General features: G+C 37.5%; 2 protein-coding genes across 5 annotated transcripts in view; one reads left to right on the top strand and one right to left on the bottom strand.

Moving 5' to 3' along the window:
• LOC309634702 (uncharacterized protein) overlaps positions 1-18,682 on the top strand; it is a 172,359-nt gene extending 153,677 nt beyond the window's left edge. The window contains exons 3-5 of one of the 3 annotated variants that reach the window (XM_082405122.1): positions 8,449-8,632; positions 16,258-16,356; positions 18,127-18,682. In XM_082405122.1, the coding sequence (XP_082261248.1) occupies positions 8,449-8,632; positions 16,258-16,356; positions 18,127-18,152 (309 nt within the window). In that variant the 3' untranslated portion in view covers positions 18,153-18,682. Of the gene's footprint in view, positions 1-8,448; positions 8,633-16,257; positions 17,829-18,126 lie in introns of those variants that run through there. The other 2 variants (XR_014248311.1, XR_014248312.1) reach the window with 2 other exon arrangements.
• Positions 10,609-20,467, bottom strand: part of LCA5 (lebercilin LCA5) — a 62,501-nt gene continuing 52,642 nt past the window's right edge. Inside the window, exons 4-8 of one of the 2 annotated variants that reach the window (XM_082405071.1) lie at positions 19,720-19,857; positions 18,689-18,785; positions 17,835-17,977; positions 15,137-15,269; positions 10,609-13,404 (exon numbers count right to left, since the gene is read on the bottom strand). In XM_082405071.1, coding sequence (XP_082261197.1) covers positions 12,542-13,404; positions 15,137-15,269; positions 17,835-17,977; positions 18,689-18,785; positions 19,720-19,857 — 1,374 coding nt within the window. In that variant the 3' untranslated portion in view covers positions 10,609-12,541. The remainder of the gene's footprint in view (positions 13,405-15,136; positions 15,270-17,834; positions 17,978-18,688; positions 18,786-19,719; positions 19,858-20,467) is intronic. The other variant, XM_082405072.1, reaches the window with a different exon arrangement.

Here is a 20,467-nt window from a genome sequence, read left to right on the forward strand (position 1 = left end):
TGTAAATGGCTCTTAAACACAATCCCACACTTACTAAGGGAAATGCAAATGAAAACCATATTGAGAGATCTTCAGAAAGGCAAAACAGGCACTTACATTGCTGAGTGTGTAAATTGGTTAAAACCATGGAGGGTAATACTGTAGTATCTGTCAAAATAACAAATTATGTATCTTCTGGCCCATCAATTCCACTTCTGGGACTTTGTCCAAATGAAGATATACTTAGATATACATAAAACTGATGTACAAAGTCATTCAATGAAGCAATGTTTGTAATAGCAAAGAGTGGAACAATACAAATGCCCATCAATAGAGGACCAGTAAATTAACTCCGGTTATTCATCTCAATGGAGTACCGTGAAGCTATTTTTTAAAAGTAAGGATGCTTTCTATGTAATAATGTAAAAAGATCATTGTATCAGTTTCTCAGGGTTGCTGTAACAAATCACCACAAACCGGGTCGTTTTAAAACAACAGAAATTTATCCTCTTACTGTTCTGGACATAAGAAGTCTGAAATCAAGGTATTGGCAGGGCCACATTCCCTCTGAAGACCCTAGGAAGGATCTGCTCCATGTCTTTCTCCTAGCTTCTACTGGTTGCAGGCAATCCTTGGTGTTCCTTGACTTGTAGCCATCACTTTAGTATCTGCCTCCATCCTCTTGTGGTGTTGTCCTCTAGATTAGTGTTTGATTGAACAACTGGGGAACTACAGCTAGCCAAGTTGACACATAAAATTAACCATCACAATCACCAAGAAATATATTAAGCGAAAAATAATTCAAGATACGGTAGTATGTAAAATATGCTACGTTTTATTTACAAAAGGGTAAGAATAAGAATTCATATTGCTTGTATTTGCATAAGTTCTGGAAGGATTCTCGTGGTTATCTGCGTGCATGTGTAACTGGTTAGATTAGGGACAAGGAAAGGAACAAGAATTTACTATAAACCTTTTCATATGATTTTAATTTTTGAACCATGGAATGCATTACCTTGGCAAAATGTTTAACTTAAAAAAAGAAGATGCAACAGTGAGATCTGTGGTACTGATGTAAGAAAAGGCAGATCATTAGAACAAGATACGAAGTCCAAAAATAGACACACACACACACCCCGTTTAAGTTTTTTTCCTATCCGTATTTTTTATTTCCTCAGTGAACCTGTTTCTTCTCTGGTGCTAGAAAAACAATTAAATGTCCTTAATCCCTCTCGGAAAGTTTAGCAGAGACAAAGGATGATGGATCAAAGCCTTTTGAAAATCAGAGAATTCATCTTCACAGAAATGTTTAAAAACTGATAGCCTCTCCTATTTTTTTTTAAAAGATACATTTCTTACCTTGAAGGATTTGAAGGGCGAAAGAAAGGAGAAAGGTCCAGCAACTTCATTATCTGTACAGTTCATGTATTTATGAAACTCAGAATTAAAAGTGAGAACTGATCTTTAGGGAAACTGACACGATCATCTCTGCTATTACCGACGTTTGCATTTGCATCTTTTACATATTTCGTAACCTTGTGCAGACCCATGGCTACAAATTCCAGACGTGTGTGATTGAGTCCCAGATCAGTATTTCTGGTGTGGCTCTTCCTTCAGTTTGCCGGACATTGTCCTTATGGACAACAAACTCAACATACTTACAGTGCAGTCACCCACCCCACCTCCTACCTCACACACCTGGTCTTTTCAGCCCCCATTTCAGTCTGTGTCACTCTCACCTCCTCAGTGACTTGGGGCCTCTTCTCTCTCCCCCCCTCCTGTATCTAATGGATTACCAAGCGCTGTCGATTCTCTCTTAAAAATAACTCTACAATTCATCCATAGTGTAGTCCTATTGACTCTGTCTCTTGTTATTTCTATTTTTCCAGTTTTATTGAGATATATATAATTGATATACAACACTGTATAAGTTTAAGGTGTACAGCATGATGGATTGACTTACATGCATTGTGACACGATGACCACAATAGGTTTCATTACCATCCATCATCTGATTTAGTTCAATAAGAAGAAAAAACAAAAAAAGGAAATTTTATTTTCCTTGTGATGAGAACGGTTAGGATTTAATCTTCTAAGAACTGTCGTATATAACGTACAGCAGTGATAGCTGCAGTCATCACGTTGTACGTTATATCCCTCCTACTTACGTTTCTTATAACTGGAAGTTTGTGTTTTTGACCACCTTCCTCCAATCCCCCCCGCTTCACCCTGCCTTCTTCGGTAACCGCATACATCATCTTTTTCTATGAGTTTGTTTGTTCGTTATTAGAGTCTATATATAAATGAGATCATATAGTATTTGTCTTTCATTGACTTATTTCATTTAATTTCACCTAGCACAATGCCCTTGAGGTCCATCCATGTTGTTGCAAATGGCAGGATTTCCTTGTTTTTTATGACTGTTTTATTATATCTGTATAGCTACAGATACAGCTATAGATATATCTATATAAATATAGATATATCTATAGTTATATCTCACAACTTCTTTATCCATTCATCCATCAATGGACACTTAGGTTGTTTCCATGTCTTGGCTATTGTAAATAATGCTGCTATTACATGGGGGTACAGATATCTTTTTGAGTCTGTTCTCATTTCCTTGGGATCTAGTCCCAGAAGTGGAATTACCAGGTCATATGGTAGTTCTATTTTCAATTTTTTGAGGACCTTCCATACTGTTTTCTATAGTGGCTGTACCAGTTTGCAATCCCACCAGCAGTTCACAAGGGTTCCCTTTTCTCCACACCTTCGCCAGCATTTGTCGTCTCTTGTCTTTTTGATGGTGGCCGTTCTAACAGGTGTGAGGTGATCTCTTACTGAACTACTGTTGATTTGTATTTCCCTAATGACTAATGATGTTGAGCATCTTCATGTACCTGTTGGCCTTACGTATATCTTCTCTGGAAAAATGTCTGTTCAAGTCTTTTGCCTATTTTTAAATTGCTTTATTTGAATTTTGCTATTGAGTTGTATGAGTTCTTTATATATTTTAGATATTAACCTCTTATCAGATATATGGTTTGCAAATATTTTTTCCCTTTCCATAGATTGTCTTTTCACTCTGTTGATCTGTTAAGAAATCTGCTCATTGTCTTACGGGGTTTCCCTTGTATGTAACTTCTCACTTCTGCTGCTTTTAAAATTCTTTGTCTTTGACTTTTGACAATTTAGCCATAATGTGTCTCGGTATAGCCTATTAGGGTTCAACCTATTTGGATCCTTTGGGGCTCTTGGATGCAGAGGTCTATTTCTCACCACAAGCTTGGGAAGTTTTCAGCCATTATTGCTTTAGATATACTTTCTATCCCTTTCTCATTCTCTTCTCCTGCTGGAATTAGCTTCCCTACCCAGGTTCATCAGCTAAGTATCTCTAAGGCCACTAATGCTCTTTGTGGTCTTCACTCAAGTCAGCCTGCACCCCAGTTTCACTGGCTGAACAGGTGCTACTGACTTTGCTCTGGGGGCCACCGGTTCTGCCCACTCACCTGCCTGTCAGCTCAAGAGTTGCTGGGCTGTGCAGCTTCCGGATGTTCTTGTCAGCCCTTCCCGTAAGATAGGAGTAGGTAAAGACCACACTCTCTGGTGGGTGGGGCTGTGACCCAGACTTCTGCCTGGGTGGGACTGGGAGAGCCCACTTCAGGCAACTCCCCAATTCTTCTGAACAGGCTTTCTGGTAGGGAGGCTGGGGGAGGAGCTAAGACTCAGCTCTTCTGCTGGGCATGGGCAGACCAGGCTCCAGGGCTGGCAGATCTCCTCATTGGAGGAGACCCAAATTGGGCAGACTTGCGCCCCACCAAGTTCCCTCGTCAGACTGTGCCACCAAATTGGGCTGCAGAAGAGCAAAGCTGCTGGTTGGGTTTACTCTTTGGGCTCTGCAGGCAGGAACTCAGTCCACCAAGATCCGAGCGCTGCTTGTTGGAAGCCCCGCCTCCCTTTCTCCATCACAATCAGATTCCCAGTGGTTGAGCCCACAGATGCTCCTGTGATCCCCCTGGGGTGAAACCAGAGTAGGGGTTCCCATGAAGTGAACCCCAGTGCCGGCGGTGCTGGGTGTCACCGCTGTGTTCTCTTTTGCCACTGGAGGCGCTGTAGGCACGGGGCTGTGCTGGCCCGGGGAAAGGGCCATGCGGTCAGCGTGTAGCTGTTCCTCTCCCCCTTGCATTCAGTCTGTCTTGGTCTGTGTGATGCAGGAGGTGCTTCAACCTCACTCCCGTGTTCTGAGATTCTCTGAGTGATGTCTTATTCTTGCATAGTTGTTAGTTGTTCTTCTTGTGAAAGGGAGTCAAATCAGGAATGACCTATGTCACCATCTTGGTGATGTCATTCTCTCATTATTTCTGATCTGCAATTCCTAAACAGTTTAATCCATTTTCCACATTAGTATAGAAGTTATTGCTCCACAACGAAATTCTTATGTCATCAAAAATCCTCTTTTGACTTCTATTAAGTTCCATTTTGTATAATAGAATCTCCATAAACTCTTGTTAAATGAACGAAAAAGTGGACAACCGGATGATAGGCAGTGAGTAGATTTAGGCACAGTTATTTTCAGACTTATTAGCCATAAAACAGTTGTTAGAAGAAATGCCAGCCAGTTAAACCCATTTGCTAGAACTTAACCTCTGAAACAACTGTCCATATCACATCAAACTATTACAGATGAAATTATTTTTCTTTGTAGGTTTCTTGATTTTATTTCATTAAATCAACCAGAGACAATGATGGCAACTTTATGAAATTTTGGAATTGAAAAGACCAGTAACTAATAATCATAATAATCACAATAGGATTTCTGCAGTACTATAGACACAATGGAGATGTATTTCCTAGTGGTGATTTAAAATTCAGAATTCTTTCAGCTCCAAATCCATATATGTTGTGCAGCACAAAGGAACACTCTCCCTCAAAAAAAGTGACTAATTCTCATCCACTAAATTGTTTAAAAACACATTCTTTATAAGTGTACCTGCACACATTTCTGTAAAGCTAAAAGCGTCCAGAGATATATAGCACTCATCTTGCTATAAATTTAAATGTAATCCTGACCTGTATTTTTATGAATTAATAAAAATTTTACTTGGGCAATCTGGGTTTTGCAGTTAATCAAGAGAATTGTACCTTTAAGAGAGTATCCTAGCAACCTCTCAGCAGCTAAGGAAAGACCCAGCTGACAATATACACAGATTTAATTACTCTGCTGGTCTCCATCAAACTTCGCAGTTAATCAAAAAGATACTTAAAAACAGAAACAGAAATTAAGCCACAGCTGAAAATGAGAACTATTGGTAAAAGGGCATAAGGGAAGAATTTTCTTGATTATAAAGAGAACTTTTTACTCTGGAACATGTTTATCAAGAAGCAGAGTAGCAATGAAATTGGTAAAGTTATGATTGCAGTAGGGGTGTCAGAACCAATATATTATTACTCTAAGAGATTGCTAGTTCCAGGGTCAAAATTACATTGGAATAATCATAGCTTTATAGATATTCTCAAACTTGAAACCCCACTACATTTCAAGGCACTCTCTAAATGTACACTTTCTAGTGGTGATGCATTTTAAGGGAACTAAGCCCTGGAGAAACATGTTTCTCTTGAGCACACATTTGGAAACAGAGCTAATTTCATCACCGCTATGTCCCTTCAACCACAAGTCCAAACTCCCCATAATCACCACCGTTATTTTACATGGCCTGATATCCGGCCCCATCTTTATCTCTTTATATCTATATATGTTTATAACAGATTACACAGAAACAGGTCTGTCTGAGATGAGGTAGGGTTTTTTTTGGGTAATAGATGCATAAATCAAGGAAGCCAGAGAAAGACAGATGGAGACTTTGTACAGCAAACAAAATCCAAACTTGTGAAAACATGGCCTACTTTGTCTAGAAATAAAAACTTCCCCTGGATGTATATAGGAATTCTTGTTTATATACATGTCTTCAGCAGTGCTAAGGAGTGGACATGAGAAATCGGAATACTTAGTTCAAATTTTTCTTTTATTTAACATATTCCCTGTATATAGGCTAATTTCTTTTAGATAATTTTAATATTTCTTAAACCTCAGGCACAGAAAGCTACTTGCCTGGATCATTAAGTACACACACACATACAAACATACACACACACACACACACACACACACACACACACACATCTCAAACTTTGAGAAAGCTGAACTTTTAGATGTAATGTCAAATTTAAACCACATTGATTAGTTTTCCTTCAGGGAGTGCTGGAGGATGTTTGGAAAGTTTTTCTGGAAGCTTGGAGGTGATAGGCTGTGATGGAGGAATGACATATGAACTACCCAATCTTTTTGGTGCTGGTTGTTACAAAGGCGTTTCTCTTTCCTGACTAGTTCAGATCTTCTGATATGTTAGCCACAGAGAGCTAACAGTTAGACCATACCTGGTTATAGCCGTAAAGAAGTGGCTTATTTCTAGTCTAGGTGGCACGCAGTGTGAGGGGCAAAGGTGAGTCCAGATGCAGCACCTGCACACTGGAACCCCAAGCCCTCAGTGCTGAGATTCGAATTTGCAAAAAAAGTTGCAGGCAGCCACTTCTGTCTGTGTAGGAGCGTTTCCCCTCACCACCACCTCCTATGGTTAGCTTAGAGCAGTAGTTCTCAAACTTCAGCTGCAGTGCGATCCCCTGGAGGGCCTCTTCAAATACAGGCTGACCCACCCCTGGACTTTCTAATTCCAGAGGTCTGGAGTGGAGCCTGAGAACTAGCATTTCTAACAAGTTCCTCAGGGGACACCGCTGCAGCTCTGGGTGGGTGTGGGGACACACTTTGAGAACTACTGCCTCAAGTGTAAAGCAAATGTGTCTATTTAAATGATGCTATATCTGTTCTTCAAGAGAAAAACTGTGGTTATTGTTCAGAGAAATGCCATTATTTCCTGCTTGGAACCAAGGAGTGTGCATTTATGATAAAGCTCGACTTCGGAGTGATGCGTGCCATTGATTCTGGACCCCGGTGATAATGTTTGAGGTGATAACATGACAGATTTTCCTGGCCTCTGTTCTTTGGTTCTACTGATTCTAGTTTTTACTGAAAATATTTTAAGTAAAGAACAGATATGTGCTGATTAAGTCAAGGAGCTCCTCTGTAAGTGCTTAGGAGAGTAAATAGTTACAGATATCATTGAAATTAGAAGCCAATATTGAAGCGAAATTTAAGATTTGGGGGGAAGTTCTTATAGGAGAACAAAAGGACTTCAATAAACCTTTGTTCCCAGGTGTACCCAGAAATTTTCAGTATCCACGATTGCCTAGGTAGGGTAACTCTTGGGTTCTTTTTATCAGGATAAAAAAAAAAAGATCTGAAATCTATGATGTCCTGTTATATATATAGATTGTATGAAAAGTATGCCTAGCCAGGATCAATATCCACTGGGACAGGAATTCTGAAATTTGATATTTAGGTCAGTTACAGAGAGAGAGGCAAGGCAGCTGCTTTCGGCCATGCTATTCAGGGCGATTCTCGCTCTATGGCAGGGAGGTTTCACCCTGAATTTCAATGCCCTGTCTTCAGAACACAGTGTGGGCTCCGGATTTCCATCTATTCCTCCTCCATGGAAACGGCTAGTGAAGCAAAACTATGTGTGTAAAACTGCTTCTCCCACAGGCTGCTTGTTCCCAGAAGCAGCAAAGTGCCTTCTGTGGAAGACTGTAACCTCCGCATGGCTCTGTAAAGACAAGAGCCACTTCCAAGATGGCAGATTACAGGGTAAAATAGCACGTTTAGTTTTTTCAATTCCATATTAACAAGCATCTGTTGTTCAACAAAAGTTTGGGGCGGTTGATACGGAAGTAAAACACTGACGAGGTGATGCTCTCCCTCTGCTGACGTGCCACACTGTTTTACTTATTCTCTTCTCTCAAGAATACATCCTTTTATTAACCCTCACGATAACCCCTGTAAGATATGATCTGCCCTACTCCCCATCCGAGGAACCTGAAATTATTTGACCAAGGTTGTAATTAGCAAGTGACAAACTCCCAACCCCAAAGCCTGTGTTCTTTCTACCTTACCCTGGCTACCTATTTCTAATTTTTGTTTTGTGCTGGATTGAGACAGAATGTCTTCATTTATATACAGATATAGATTTCACAAATGTAGCATTTACTATGGGAAAATATGTATCTGGATCTCTAAGCCTTTTCTGTGAACTCTAAAGCGTAGTTTAAATGTCTTGCAGACTCACCTACCGCTGAAATTGCTCACCTTTAACAACAAAATGAACTTTGTAACACAAGCCCATGGTGAAATCCTATCTTATCACAGACATGGCCTGTTCCTAGGAATAAGGCGTATGGAGTAAATAGCTAATGCTTATTCCATTAAGAGCCTTGCAATGTTTTTTTCCGTAAGAGCCATTAATTTTTTAAATTAATTGGGAAATACAGTAAATATGATTTTCTTTTTTATGCCCAAAGTGTCTTCATCAGGGAAAAATGCCTCCCCCATTCCAGAGAAATACCAATCATTCCATGAAGAGGGCTAAGAGGAGGGAGTCCACGCCTCCCACACACATGCCACCAGCCCTACAGGCGAGCACGCAACGTAAACTAGCCAAGCGGACCTTTGCCAGAACTACAGGAAAGATTTTCTCTTTTCGAGGTGGGTGCCAGCTGAAGGGATGCTAGGGCTTGGGGCTGCCCACTGCAATACTGTCAGCCAATGTAGAAGTTATCTGGAAATGATACGCAGCAAATGATACGGTAAGAGGTGGACAGAGTAGTAAGTACTACTGTTTTAACCTCCAGAGCAAACCACATTTTCTTGAGCTTTCCAGATTCAAGCCGAGATTAATTTCCTTGTACTGCGTAAGCTAGTCTCATTTGGGTTTATGTCACTTACCACTTAAAGAGTACTGCTGCAAAACTCTTCCTAAAATATTTCTTTGGACTTCTTGAGACTGTTGAATGCAGCCTGTTACCTGTGTAATCTATCATATATTACAACCCGTTAGTCTCAACTGTAAAATGGGAGCAATAGTAAGCGCCTTCTTTAGAAGAAGCTTTGTGAGGATTAAGTGAAAAAAAGCACATACATAAAAACACCAACCGCCACGTATAGAATTCAACAATACCACCTCATTCCCCCTTTTCTCCATTACTTTTCCAAAACATCAACAATTTGAGCATCAAATGGTTCTAAGTTTTTTCATGTATGAACTCATTTACTGTATGCAACTACCACGAGGTAGGTACTATCATTAGCCCCACCTCCTAGAGGGGACGGGCGGTACAGAGAGGCTTTGAACACATCCAAGGACACACACAGACATGGAGGGGGAGCTGGGCTACGGATTGTCACATGATGCAATCAAAGTCCGGTGTTTTCTGGATTTCATTGTCTTTTTGCTATGAGGCTCTCTACCTCTCCTTATGTCACTAAAACTGTCTTCAGAAAAGCTTTCCAAGAGTTTGCTGTTCTACTTACTCTTCTGTAGATTAGGAAACCAGCTCATGAATCATACACAGTTAGTGCCGAATAAAGGGACGTTCTAAGTGCAGACCTAAGAGGCACAATATATTGAGGAGTACAGTATTTTATGTTAACTTGGAGGTTTAGAAGCTCTTTTTGCTTGTATCTTACTCAAAGTATTATGTCAATGTATTTTGTATACATACCTATGCTCTATTTTTTCCAAGTAGTCCCTAAAGGAGACTCATAACAACTGTGATAACAACAGGTGATGTTTACTGAGTGCTTATAATGTATCGCACTCTGCCAAACATTAACCTAAGTATTTAATTTACTCCTCATAGCCACCCTAGGAAGCATTATAGAAGACCAGTAATTGCTAAGTAGCCCAAGGACACCCAGGGAGTGGATGGAAGGGCAGGGACGCAGCCGAGCTTGCTGTGCTCTGGGTCCACACTGAGGGACAGGCAGGGTCTTACTCTCCTGGCACCTCACACCGTGCCACGCGCCCCCCCAGGGAGCACTCAACAAACAGTCAGTGAATGAATGCATGACATGCTCTTCTTTGCTCCAAAAACAAAGCAAAAAAACACTTCCAAGCGATACGAAAGGGGACTTTAATGTGAAAAGGGCATTTATTGTGTAGAGAGGAAAAAGCTTTAAAAGCGGATCCTTTCTTGACAATTTATGGTAACTTCTTTAATCCTAAAAAATCCACACTGTCACTGTAATACCAATTTCCCATCCCCTTTTCACCAGGCCGACTTGCAGGCTCTACCCAAGTTAACACCCAGCCAGGGACAGCAGAAGTTTAGTATGTCTGAAAGTGAGGTGGGGATGAGGGTCAGAAAACCAGTGAGTCAGCCCTCAAGTGTTTATTTTATGATTCAACTGAGTCTTCCTTACCCCCACCTTTTAATATTATAAGCAATATATGCCCTTATGACAGCTATTAAGGGTGAAAGAATTCATTAAGACTATAATTATCTGATAAGACTAAGCATACTGTCTAAGCCGACTTAGGGCAGATTCATCTACTTCAACTAAAAATACTGAATAGGAAAATAAAAAAGGTGAATAATGAAGTAAAAACCCTGCAGGTCCTATTTCCACTATATATTTCCCAAGTGACCTAAGGAAGGTATCATTCAAACAAAGAGTCATAGTGTGTTTTAAATTTTTATTAATTAGAGTTCTGAGTGCAAATAAATTTAACTTGACATTTAGAAAAAAAAGTTATTCACTAAGGTTTGTTCATAAAGAAAAACTTGTTCTCTACAATCTCCCGTTTTAATGCTTAACACCATAATGCTTCTAAGTCTATAACTTAATTTTAGGTTTAATTTAATAATTCTGCTTTATTGCATCTGGTTAAAAAGACTAGAAAACATCAGGTAGAAAAAAGCAAGAGACTAATTAAAATGACCTGAATATAAAACTTTACTAAAGGACTTTTTACAAAAGCCTTTAGAACAAAATAAAAAACCCTAAAAATTAGAATACTTCTGGCTGAAAAATTAGCAGCTATGAACAAAATTAACATTACATAATATTTTATCAAGAACTGCATTACAATAATAGTGTGGTTTACATATATTAGAATGATTTACAATATACTAAATGCTTATTTATATCAGTCATAGAAAACTCTTTATTAAAAAATTTTTAATATAGTTTAGCACTTTTGAGAGATTCAGTTCCCAGTAAATAACAGGAACACAATTTAGAAGATGCTAGGTGGTAACATCTTTTAATTAGAGACCTAACCAGGTCAGTCTTGTCAAATAATTGTGAAGTTATATTCAATAATAAGCATTTATAAGAACTCAAGATAAAACAGTAGCTCTAGTCCCCTCATCAGTATGTATGCTTGGCATGAGAAATCATACTATGAGCAAATATGTAGTAAATGCTTGAAAACAACAGTTCACTTTAGAAAAAGTGCCAGTCAACATTTATTTCTTCTTCCCCGGATGCACTATTTCCACCACTCTTCATCTGAACTGTGTTTTCTCCTTGGTTGGTGGTGTATTACTGCTGCTTAAAGACCAATCATGTCTAGCATAATCCAAGGTCATCAACTCCTTTGCAGCTGAAGTGAGCTACAAACAGCGAAAGACCAAACACTTTTCAACAGAAAACCAACCACCCTACTCAGCAAGGCAGGGGCCCCATCTCTAAAGCAATTTTAACCAAGGTTGCTTTAAAATTAGCCCTGTAAGTCCAATAGTATCACACTATCGTTGTCTCTTTGGTTTGACAGTAAGTTCAAATCTTAAAAGTACCTATTAAAATTTCCTAGTTACGGTACTCTGGAAACATAATTGAGTTGAAAATCTTGCTATTTTGGGATGAAATTTCTTCTATTCCGTGTATTTGGTATGAACTCTCACATCTAGTCACTGAGATATAAAAAGCGCAGGAGATCGAGAAAATGAATTCCTGATTACACTGCACCCAAGCCTCTGGGAGCCATGAGAGGGAACTGTCCACGCAAACAGACAAACCATCTTCTCAAGTCAACCTAATGTCTTAGCACAGTCGTAGGGAAGTGATTTAACGAGACTCTGTAATTAGGAAATGAGTAGCATTTAACTGTGGTTACGTCCAGAGGAATGGCAAGTCCCCATATTGTCACGGTTCCACTTAAGAGAGTACCTCAGCCTTGCCACACTTCCCAACAGAGCCCCTCACTCTTCATTTCCATTCGACAATCAGCGGGAAGACTGTACTTAGCTCAGAGAGGAGAGGGCCAAAAATAAATAAATAAATAAATAGGGATAAAAGAGAAAATGCATATGTACACCAATGGAGTAAAACTCCCCACTGAGCTGATTCAGAGGTAAAACCTATTTGTAAAAAGAAAGTAAGAAAGATGCATCTCTATTTTTGGTTTCAGTCAAAAGAGCATGCTTCATTCTTGGCAAACTAGCTATGCGGTGTGATATGATCTACTTTTTATTTCCGCTGTATTTATACTTTAAAAACTACTGCTTAATAAGGACTTCTTAATATTTATTAAAAAGTCTATGTTTATAATAAATACTGTATTAAAACATTTTAATATTTACAATTGGAAAACATATATACTCTAGTCAGTCATCTCAGTGCTACTTCTTCAATTTCATCTTCTACAGAATCAACTGCTTTTACTGCCGGTTTATTGTTTGCATGTTTTAATTGGTGTCTATTTGGATTACAACTTCTTCCTTCACTGAAGAAAAAGTCGTCATCGTCATCGTATTCCCTACCCCTGCTGCTTTTATCCCCAGGGAGAAAATCTAGAGGGTCAAGGTCTCCATTGGTGGCAGCCAGAGAATTTGGGTCACTGCTTTTAGAGGAAACGCTGCTGCCGCCACTGGCACCAAATAGCTGTTCCATCAGATTAGCTTTCTTCTCTTTTCTTGTAACTAAATCTACACTGTCTTTACTAAATTTCTCTATATTGTTTCTTTGGAAATCCAAAAGGCTATTTTTTTGGCTAACTGGATTTGACTTCCCTAATGTTTTCGCAAATGAAGGCACATAGCTACCAAATGCCAGCTCATCTGGAGAGGCTGGTTTTCTAATATTGCCCGGATTCTGACCATCTCCTTTTGTATTGAAAAGACTGGTATCTTGCAAATGATGCCCATTAAATAATCTCTCTGAGGATTCAAAGAATGTGTGTGTTTTGGGGTTTCTCTCTGGGGAGCGCAGTTTTGATTCCAAATCAGGAAGCAATGGCAGAGAAGGATATTTTGGATTCCGAGAACCTTGGAGTTCTCTGCTGATTTCATTCAGTTTAGCAAGTAGCATTTCTCTCTTTAGCCTTTCTTCTTCCTCTTCTTCCAATTTATCAGTATTTTGAATTTGGTACGTTTCCATCTGGTATCTTCCAGTTTCCAACACTGGCTTTTCTTCTCTCTCCAACAAAGATGTCTTTTCCTTTTGCTTTTTAGCAAGTTCTTCTCTTTCCCGCTCTGTAGAAAATCAAATTTTAAAAATGGGATTTTATAGTAGTATTTTCAAATAAGAAAACTCAACTCTCATTTTTTACAAAACAATAGCTTTATCTAATTTCTGTATGATCAGTACAGTGAGGGTGGACACCATAAATTTCATTTTTATAACTTGATATTTAGGGTTTCAAAAAATAATATATACTTAATATATATTTAAGATTCACAATTATAGAAAAAATTTTGTTCTTCAAGTTAGGGGTGAGAAAGAAGGTTCTCTGCCTATTTTTTATACCTAATAGTGTGCTGTACACTGAATGGAGGATGGTGGGATGGGTGGAGCAAAGAATTTTATTTTAAATTTAAAATATTTTTAAAAGGCTGAGAAGCTGTTTTAGATGAAAGGAGACTGAAGAGATATGAGAACTAAGTGCAATTCATGATCACATCCTAAAGGGAAGAAAATGCTATAAAGGACAATACTGTGTCAACTGATAAAACTGTACTGTGGACGGCAGATTGGAGAAATGTGTTGTATCAAAGTTAGATTTCCTGAAGTTAAACTATACTCGAATGATAAAAGAGAATGTCCTCATTTTGGAGAAATACATATGAAAGTATTTTAGGATATGGGATATGGGCATGAAGTATACAACTTACTCTTAAGTGGGTCTCTGGCTATTATTGCCACTTTGCTATAATTTTGAAAGGATTTCTAAATGAAAAAACTACAAATATTAAAACATGTAAGAACACTACGCATTTGGTAACCTTAGTAAATGGCACATATTCTCACTGATAATCAGATAATTCCACACAGACTCCAGGAAAAAAAAAATCAGTCAAAAATGACAAAGAGAAGTGATAGTCTTCTGTTACTTTATTCCTTTTCCTGGTTCCTAGACAGAACTGACCATAATACCTATTTTCTACTCTATAGTTTAACATGTGCAAGCGTCTTCCTTTGTGGTTTAGCCAACAGTGATATAAATGTGGCTTCTATTTCAACTGTTAGATTGTTTTAAATACACACAAAAAAAATACATACTCTAAGCAACAATTAGGTCATGATTTTTTGTTAACTTTAAGGGAAAAACAGTATTTCTCTGTAAGCAACTAATACCTAATTAATAAAATACATGCAAAGGATTAGAGTCTGGGATCCTTCTCGCTTATACCTTTAAGACATTTTATCCACATGGAAATGAATTTATTCCTGAACTTCATTTCCAGTATCTGAAACTATGTGAATTGGTTCACTAAACTTCCACATTAATGGTTGAGTATGTTAAAGATTTATTTTATATTTTAAAACCAAAGAAAAATTATAGGAATATATTCAAGGCCTCACAATTCATTGATTTGAATGTTTGGGCTGGTCTACAGACTAGATAGTCTCAAGGTCAAGCCAATGAACAGGGTTGTCTTTCAGTTATCTCTTCATCAAGCTTTAGTTAATACACAAAGAATCTTTTTCCCCTTTCAACTGAATTCTACTTCATCTGAATTTTCTGAAGGTAACTTGTTTCTATCCCCTAATCCCAAATAGCAACTGACTTAGTCTTCATTCTTTTTCTTTCCTTAGTAACTTCATTCAAATGTTTGTGACACTTGATAGACTCCCCCCACCACTGTATCAACCTTTTCTTGTTCTGTATAACCAATTCACTGTTCAGCTGGAAGATATTAGGGGATATTAACCCTTTCTTTTCCAAGGGATGCTGACTTATCACTTGCTTAAACTCTTTCTTACCATCCTCCAGCTTCTCAGCCTCCTGTTTCACAGCATGGAGTCCTTGATCTTTAACAAATTTGTCTTCTCTTTCCACAATCGGGTTTAGAATCCCTGCTTCTTCATGATCATCTCTCTCTTGAGATTCCAGATCCTATTATACATTTTTTTTAAAATGCAAGTTCACATGCAGGAAAAGGGGGGAAAAGCAATTTAAATATCATAGATTTATCTCCCATTAAGCACAATCCCAACTGTTAGAAATTAAAGCAAATTTTCCATTTCTAAAGCAGCAAGCTACAAGTTACCACCTTTGAAAGATTTTCAAAAGCACACAAGATTATTTCTTACTTTAGTTAAAAGTTTTAAAGAGGCATTTGGAAAACATATCAGAACCAATATAATGGAAGCAAAGCCACTACCCTACATAAAATTCTGAAGAGACAAGTATCAGAAGTATCCTTACTGGGCTTCCTTGGTGGCACAGTGGTTAAGAATCCACCTGCCAATGCAGGGGACACGGGTTCGAGATCTGGTCTGGGAGGATCTCACATGCCGCGGAGCAACTAGGCCCGTGTGCCACAACTACTGAGCCTGTGCTCTAGAGCCCAGGAGCCACAACTACTGAAGCCCACGCACCTAGAGCCCGTGCTCCGCAACAAAAGACACCGCAATGAGAAGCCTGCGACCGCAACAAAGAGTAGCCCCCGCTAGCCACAACTAGAGAAAGCCCGCACGCAGCAACGAAGACCCAACACAGCCAAAAATAAATAAATGTTTATTAAAAAAAAAAAAAGAGGTATCCTTACTTTGCACATTTCACAACAAAATCTGATGAATTCAGTTAACCAATAAAGGCTATTCATCAACTATTAAAGGCCAAGTGATATGGTGTTGAGCTGTAACACTGGCAGTGACAATGGCATAGAATCTTTCAAGTTTATACTATGCCCAAGGTCCCCAATTAATAAATCTTATAATATTTAAATCAAATAAAAATGTAAACTCAAAATTTATTGTTTCTTATGGTCCCTTTCACGCGTGTGTGTAATTTTTCTTAATAAAAGTAAACTTTATTACTAGTGGATCTGTAGAGAATTGTCCCCTAGTATCCATTTTCCCCTTCTTCCTTTTTGTTATAGAATCCCTTAAGTTTCAGCAGAGCACAGGGCTGCCTGACTGGAGACCACATTTGCTAGCCTCCCCTGCAGCCAGACAGGACCAGTGGCATGTGAGTGGAAGTATGTATGCAACTTCTGATCACATTTATAAAAACAAAAGCTGCTTGCCCTCCACTTCCTCATTCCTCCTTCTCCCAGGTATGATAAGACAATTGTAACCACACAGATGCGGTTACACGCTTTATGACGGAAAAACAATATGACAGAGAATGGCTACCATGGAACAAACGTGTCTACCTATCCCGGACTACCCACTGACCTTCAGTTTATTACAAGAGAAAGAATCTTATCTCTTGCTTGAGCCACTGTATTCTGGGTCTATTTCCAATAGCAACAGCCTATATATACTTTTACTAACAGAGCTCCCATTTGCTGGGACCCCTTAAAGTGACAGGATTAGTCTTAAGAGCTTTATAAACTTCGTGATTAGTTATTACCACAACCCTGAAGGGTAACCCACCCTTGTTTTATAGATTAGGAAACTGAGGCTCCAACAAGTCACACAAGTCACTAAAATGTTAGAACTGTCATTTAATTAAAACGCAGTGCTAACTCCAGGGCTATATCCTCTTTCACTATATCAGGTTGCTGCTGCTGCTTCTGCTGAATCTTATAAAGGGCAAATTTTTTTACCCTTCTAAAATTAAGAATTACTTTGCTATTCCACACTTTACCTTTTCAAAAAGAAAAAAAAATTAACATGATCTAGTCTCAAGGATTTGTAAATATAGGAGGAAACACACTTAGCAGATACAGCTAACTTATCTAAATTGTAAAACAAAAACAAAATAAAGGAAAAAAAACAAAACAAAACTAGAGTACACACAGGAATCAATTCAGTCCACACACAGGAAGAGATCTCAGGATCCCTGGGATACTTACAAGTAGTATCAAAAATATAGCATTATATGAAATATGCAGGATCCCTCGTATATTGTTTTCCTTAGACTTTCAACTGTAAACACTAAAGATAAAACCCTATTAGAGAAAAGGACCTTCCAATACTCAACATAAGTCCTTTTAAATGAAGATGCAACACAGACCTCCTGAATTCCACTCTAATTTGAATGATATAAAGTCAGATTCCACTGCAATTACTTTGCTCGACATTCAGCTAACCTATAAAATTCTCTTACACAGGAGGCCCAAAAAATTAAATGTGGTCAAATTCTAACAAATCATTTGAAAGCTACTATAACTTGCTATTAAACATAAACGCCAGAAGGATTTTTAGAGACTATCTGGTAAGAGACATAAAAGGTAAGAAACTTAGAAAATTTTCTTTTCTTCTTCCTCCAACCTAGAAAGTACAATTGACATTTCTGAAGCATCTGAAAGATGCAGTGTTAACTAAGAGTCAATCCAAAGGAGTTTAGTAAAATGCACATATGTTATCTCTTTCCCTGTAAAAGGCTAGTTGCATATTTATACAGCTATGGCACTAGCTTCATTGCTGAAATTTTTAAATGTTTGATATTGTGCATTTAGGAATAACTTCAAACCTAGAATTTAGTACCTAATCATATTGCTAAACTCACCAAAGAAAGACGTTCAGGTTCTTTCCATTTGTTTTCATAACACATAACTGTTTGTGGTGTTATAGGATATTCCTCCAGCTCGAAGTCTTCACTGGTTTGTACTTCTTTTGTACACTGGTTTGTAAAATCACTCTGGCATGCAGCTACCATGAAAATTATAAAAGAATTTCTCTAATTGTATTGAACAGTGCTAAGATATATGGAATTCAACTGGTATATGTTCACCCTCTAAATGAGAAAATGCATGTTTCTCAGCTCCATGACTACTCACTATTACTGTTTTTATTTCTAGGATTTACTGGCAATTTTGTCATTTGAGGACAACTCTGAGGGATGAATCTATTAAACTTTTACAAAGTTTATGTTTTCAACTTTTTGCAAACCAGAGAAGAAGGAAATTACACTTTTGTTTTTTAAAAAAGTAAGAATATGCATAAAAATACCAAAGTATTTATGAGTGAAATGAAATGACAGTTGGGATTTGCTTTAAAATACTCTAGAAAAAAAGTAGAAAAAATAGGTGAAATAAAATTAATAAAATGTATAACTGTTAAAGGTGGTGATACATGAATAAAGGTTTATCATACTATAATCTCCTTTGTAGAGTATGCTTATGAATTTTCATAAAAGTTTAGAAAAATAAGTTACCATAAGAAAAAAAAAAATTAATTATGTAAAACATAACTGTAATGACCTCAAGGGAAAAAACTGAGAAAGTGAAAGGATTTCTGAAAAGTACCTATAAGGAAATTTATTTCAATAAAGTTCTTTCCCCTCATCTTCCTTCTACTTCAAAATTAATTTATTTTATTATTAATAACTACAATGGTTTTCAACAATAATAACTACTATACCATTTTTTCTTGATGTAATTTCTTTTTCTTTCTTTGGAGAAGACTTTGGCAGACGATTAGAATATATGTTTTTTATGTCCAGTTCTCTCTCCTTTTCCTGAAAACAAACCCAACACAATTAAGAATGTAGAGTCTCAGTTTAAAATAAAACAAAAATCCTCATCTTTTCAACTGGTATTTTCCTCACCAAATTGGAATATACCTAAGTTCAGCTTCCCTTTGTAACTACCAACTACAGAAAGGAATGTCTTTAGGACATTTAGGTTACGGTAGAGCAATGATTCTCCATTAAAGGTCCAATATGCACTAGCAGCCACGAAAATCAGAATAAGGCAAAATTCATTTTCTACCCACTCCTACATGATACAGTAATGTCTTCAACTGACTTCCAGGCTTAGCCACACAAAGAATTTAATTAGCATCTCTCAAATGTGGATTCCAAATTAATGTCAAGTTAAAAATTAGACCATTTTTTAAAACACAAGTGTTCTTCACCATTTTGCGGCTATGGCTTTCTCTGAGAATTTGATTAACAAAATGAAAATTCTATGCAAGATAATGCATAAACACTACATGTTGCACAAAATTTCAACCCATCAATGACCTCTGGATAGAATTAAGAACACCTACTTTAACAGAATTAATTAATTCTAATGCTTCCTCTAAACACTGTGAAAAGGAAGGGCATTATATGGAACAACTTTAAAAATAATCAATCATCGGGTTATCTGAGGAAGAACACTGAATTATTCAACCATGCAACACAGAAAAACTAGTTCCCATAACTTTCTTGCAGGATTTTATAACTTTTCAGTTATATCATTCCTATTAGTGTTTCTAATGTCTCATTTTTGGTTATAGAGATTATATTAACAAATATTTTCTTTATAAGTGCCAAAGAAAATATTAGAATTTTGTAAATGATATTGTACCAAAGTTCCGAATATAAATGATAACAGTGTTTTAAAATAGAGTTTTCATCTAATATATAACATAGGGAGAAATGATGCCATTTAAAATCAAATGCTTACCTTTAATTTGTGATATAGTTGTTGTAGCTCCTTTTGAAGAACCTTATTTTCATCATGAGCCTCATATGCCCTTTTCCTTTCAGCAAGCAACTGTCGCTGGAAACTGTTAGTACTTAGCTCAAGGTTTCTTGATAGTTCCTATGATATGTGTATAAATACATTAAAAAATAGTACTTAAAAAATAATTCAACAGTAAAATACTGCACTTAGTGTCAAAATGACATTTTTAGTGGTACTAAACAAGACATACAAATCAGGTTGGGCTTAGTGTTCATAAACATACAATAAAACGGAACATAGATGTACCAACAATTTAGTAAGATACTTAGCCTATTATTCCTCTCTTTGTTTTCCACAACGATTTGCAGATAAATTCTTAGGCAGTTGCATCAAGAGTACATGGATAGTCATTTAAGTTGGGAGCAAAAGACAGCCAAAGGATGTGATGAGAAGCACCGGCCTTTGGGAATCATTGTTTGGGCAAATAGAAACTGAGGCAGCTGTGTAAAATTACACAGCACTATTCAAGGTGCAGAGATCATCATCCCAGTTTTTACTTATTTCAGCTCTAAAGACACATAGGATCAAAGTGAAAGGATGGAAGATGTTATTTTAAGCAAACAGAAACCAAAAGAAGGTAGGCATAGTCATACTTAGATAAAATAGACTTCAAGGCAAAAAGGGTAACAAAAGACAAAGAAGGTCATTATCTAATGATAAAGTGGTCAACACATAAAGAAGACAACAA

This window comes from Balaenoptera borealis, assembly GCF_965194805.1.
Source record: "Balaenoptera borealis genome assembly, chromosome: 9".
In the NCBI taxonomy this organism is placed as follows: domain Eukaryota; kingdom Metazoa; phylum Chordata; class Mammalia; order Artiodactyla; family Balaenopteridae; genus Balaenoptera; species Balaenoptera borealis.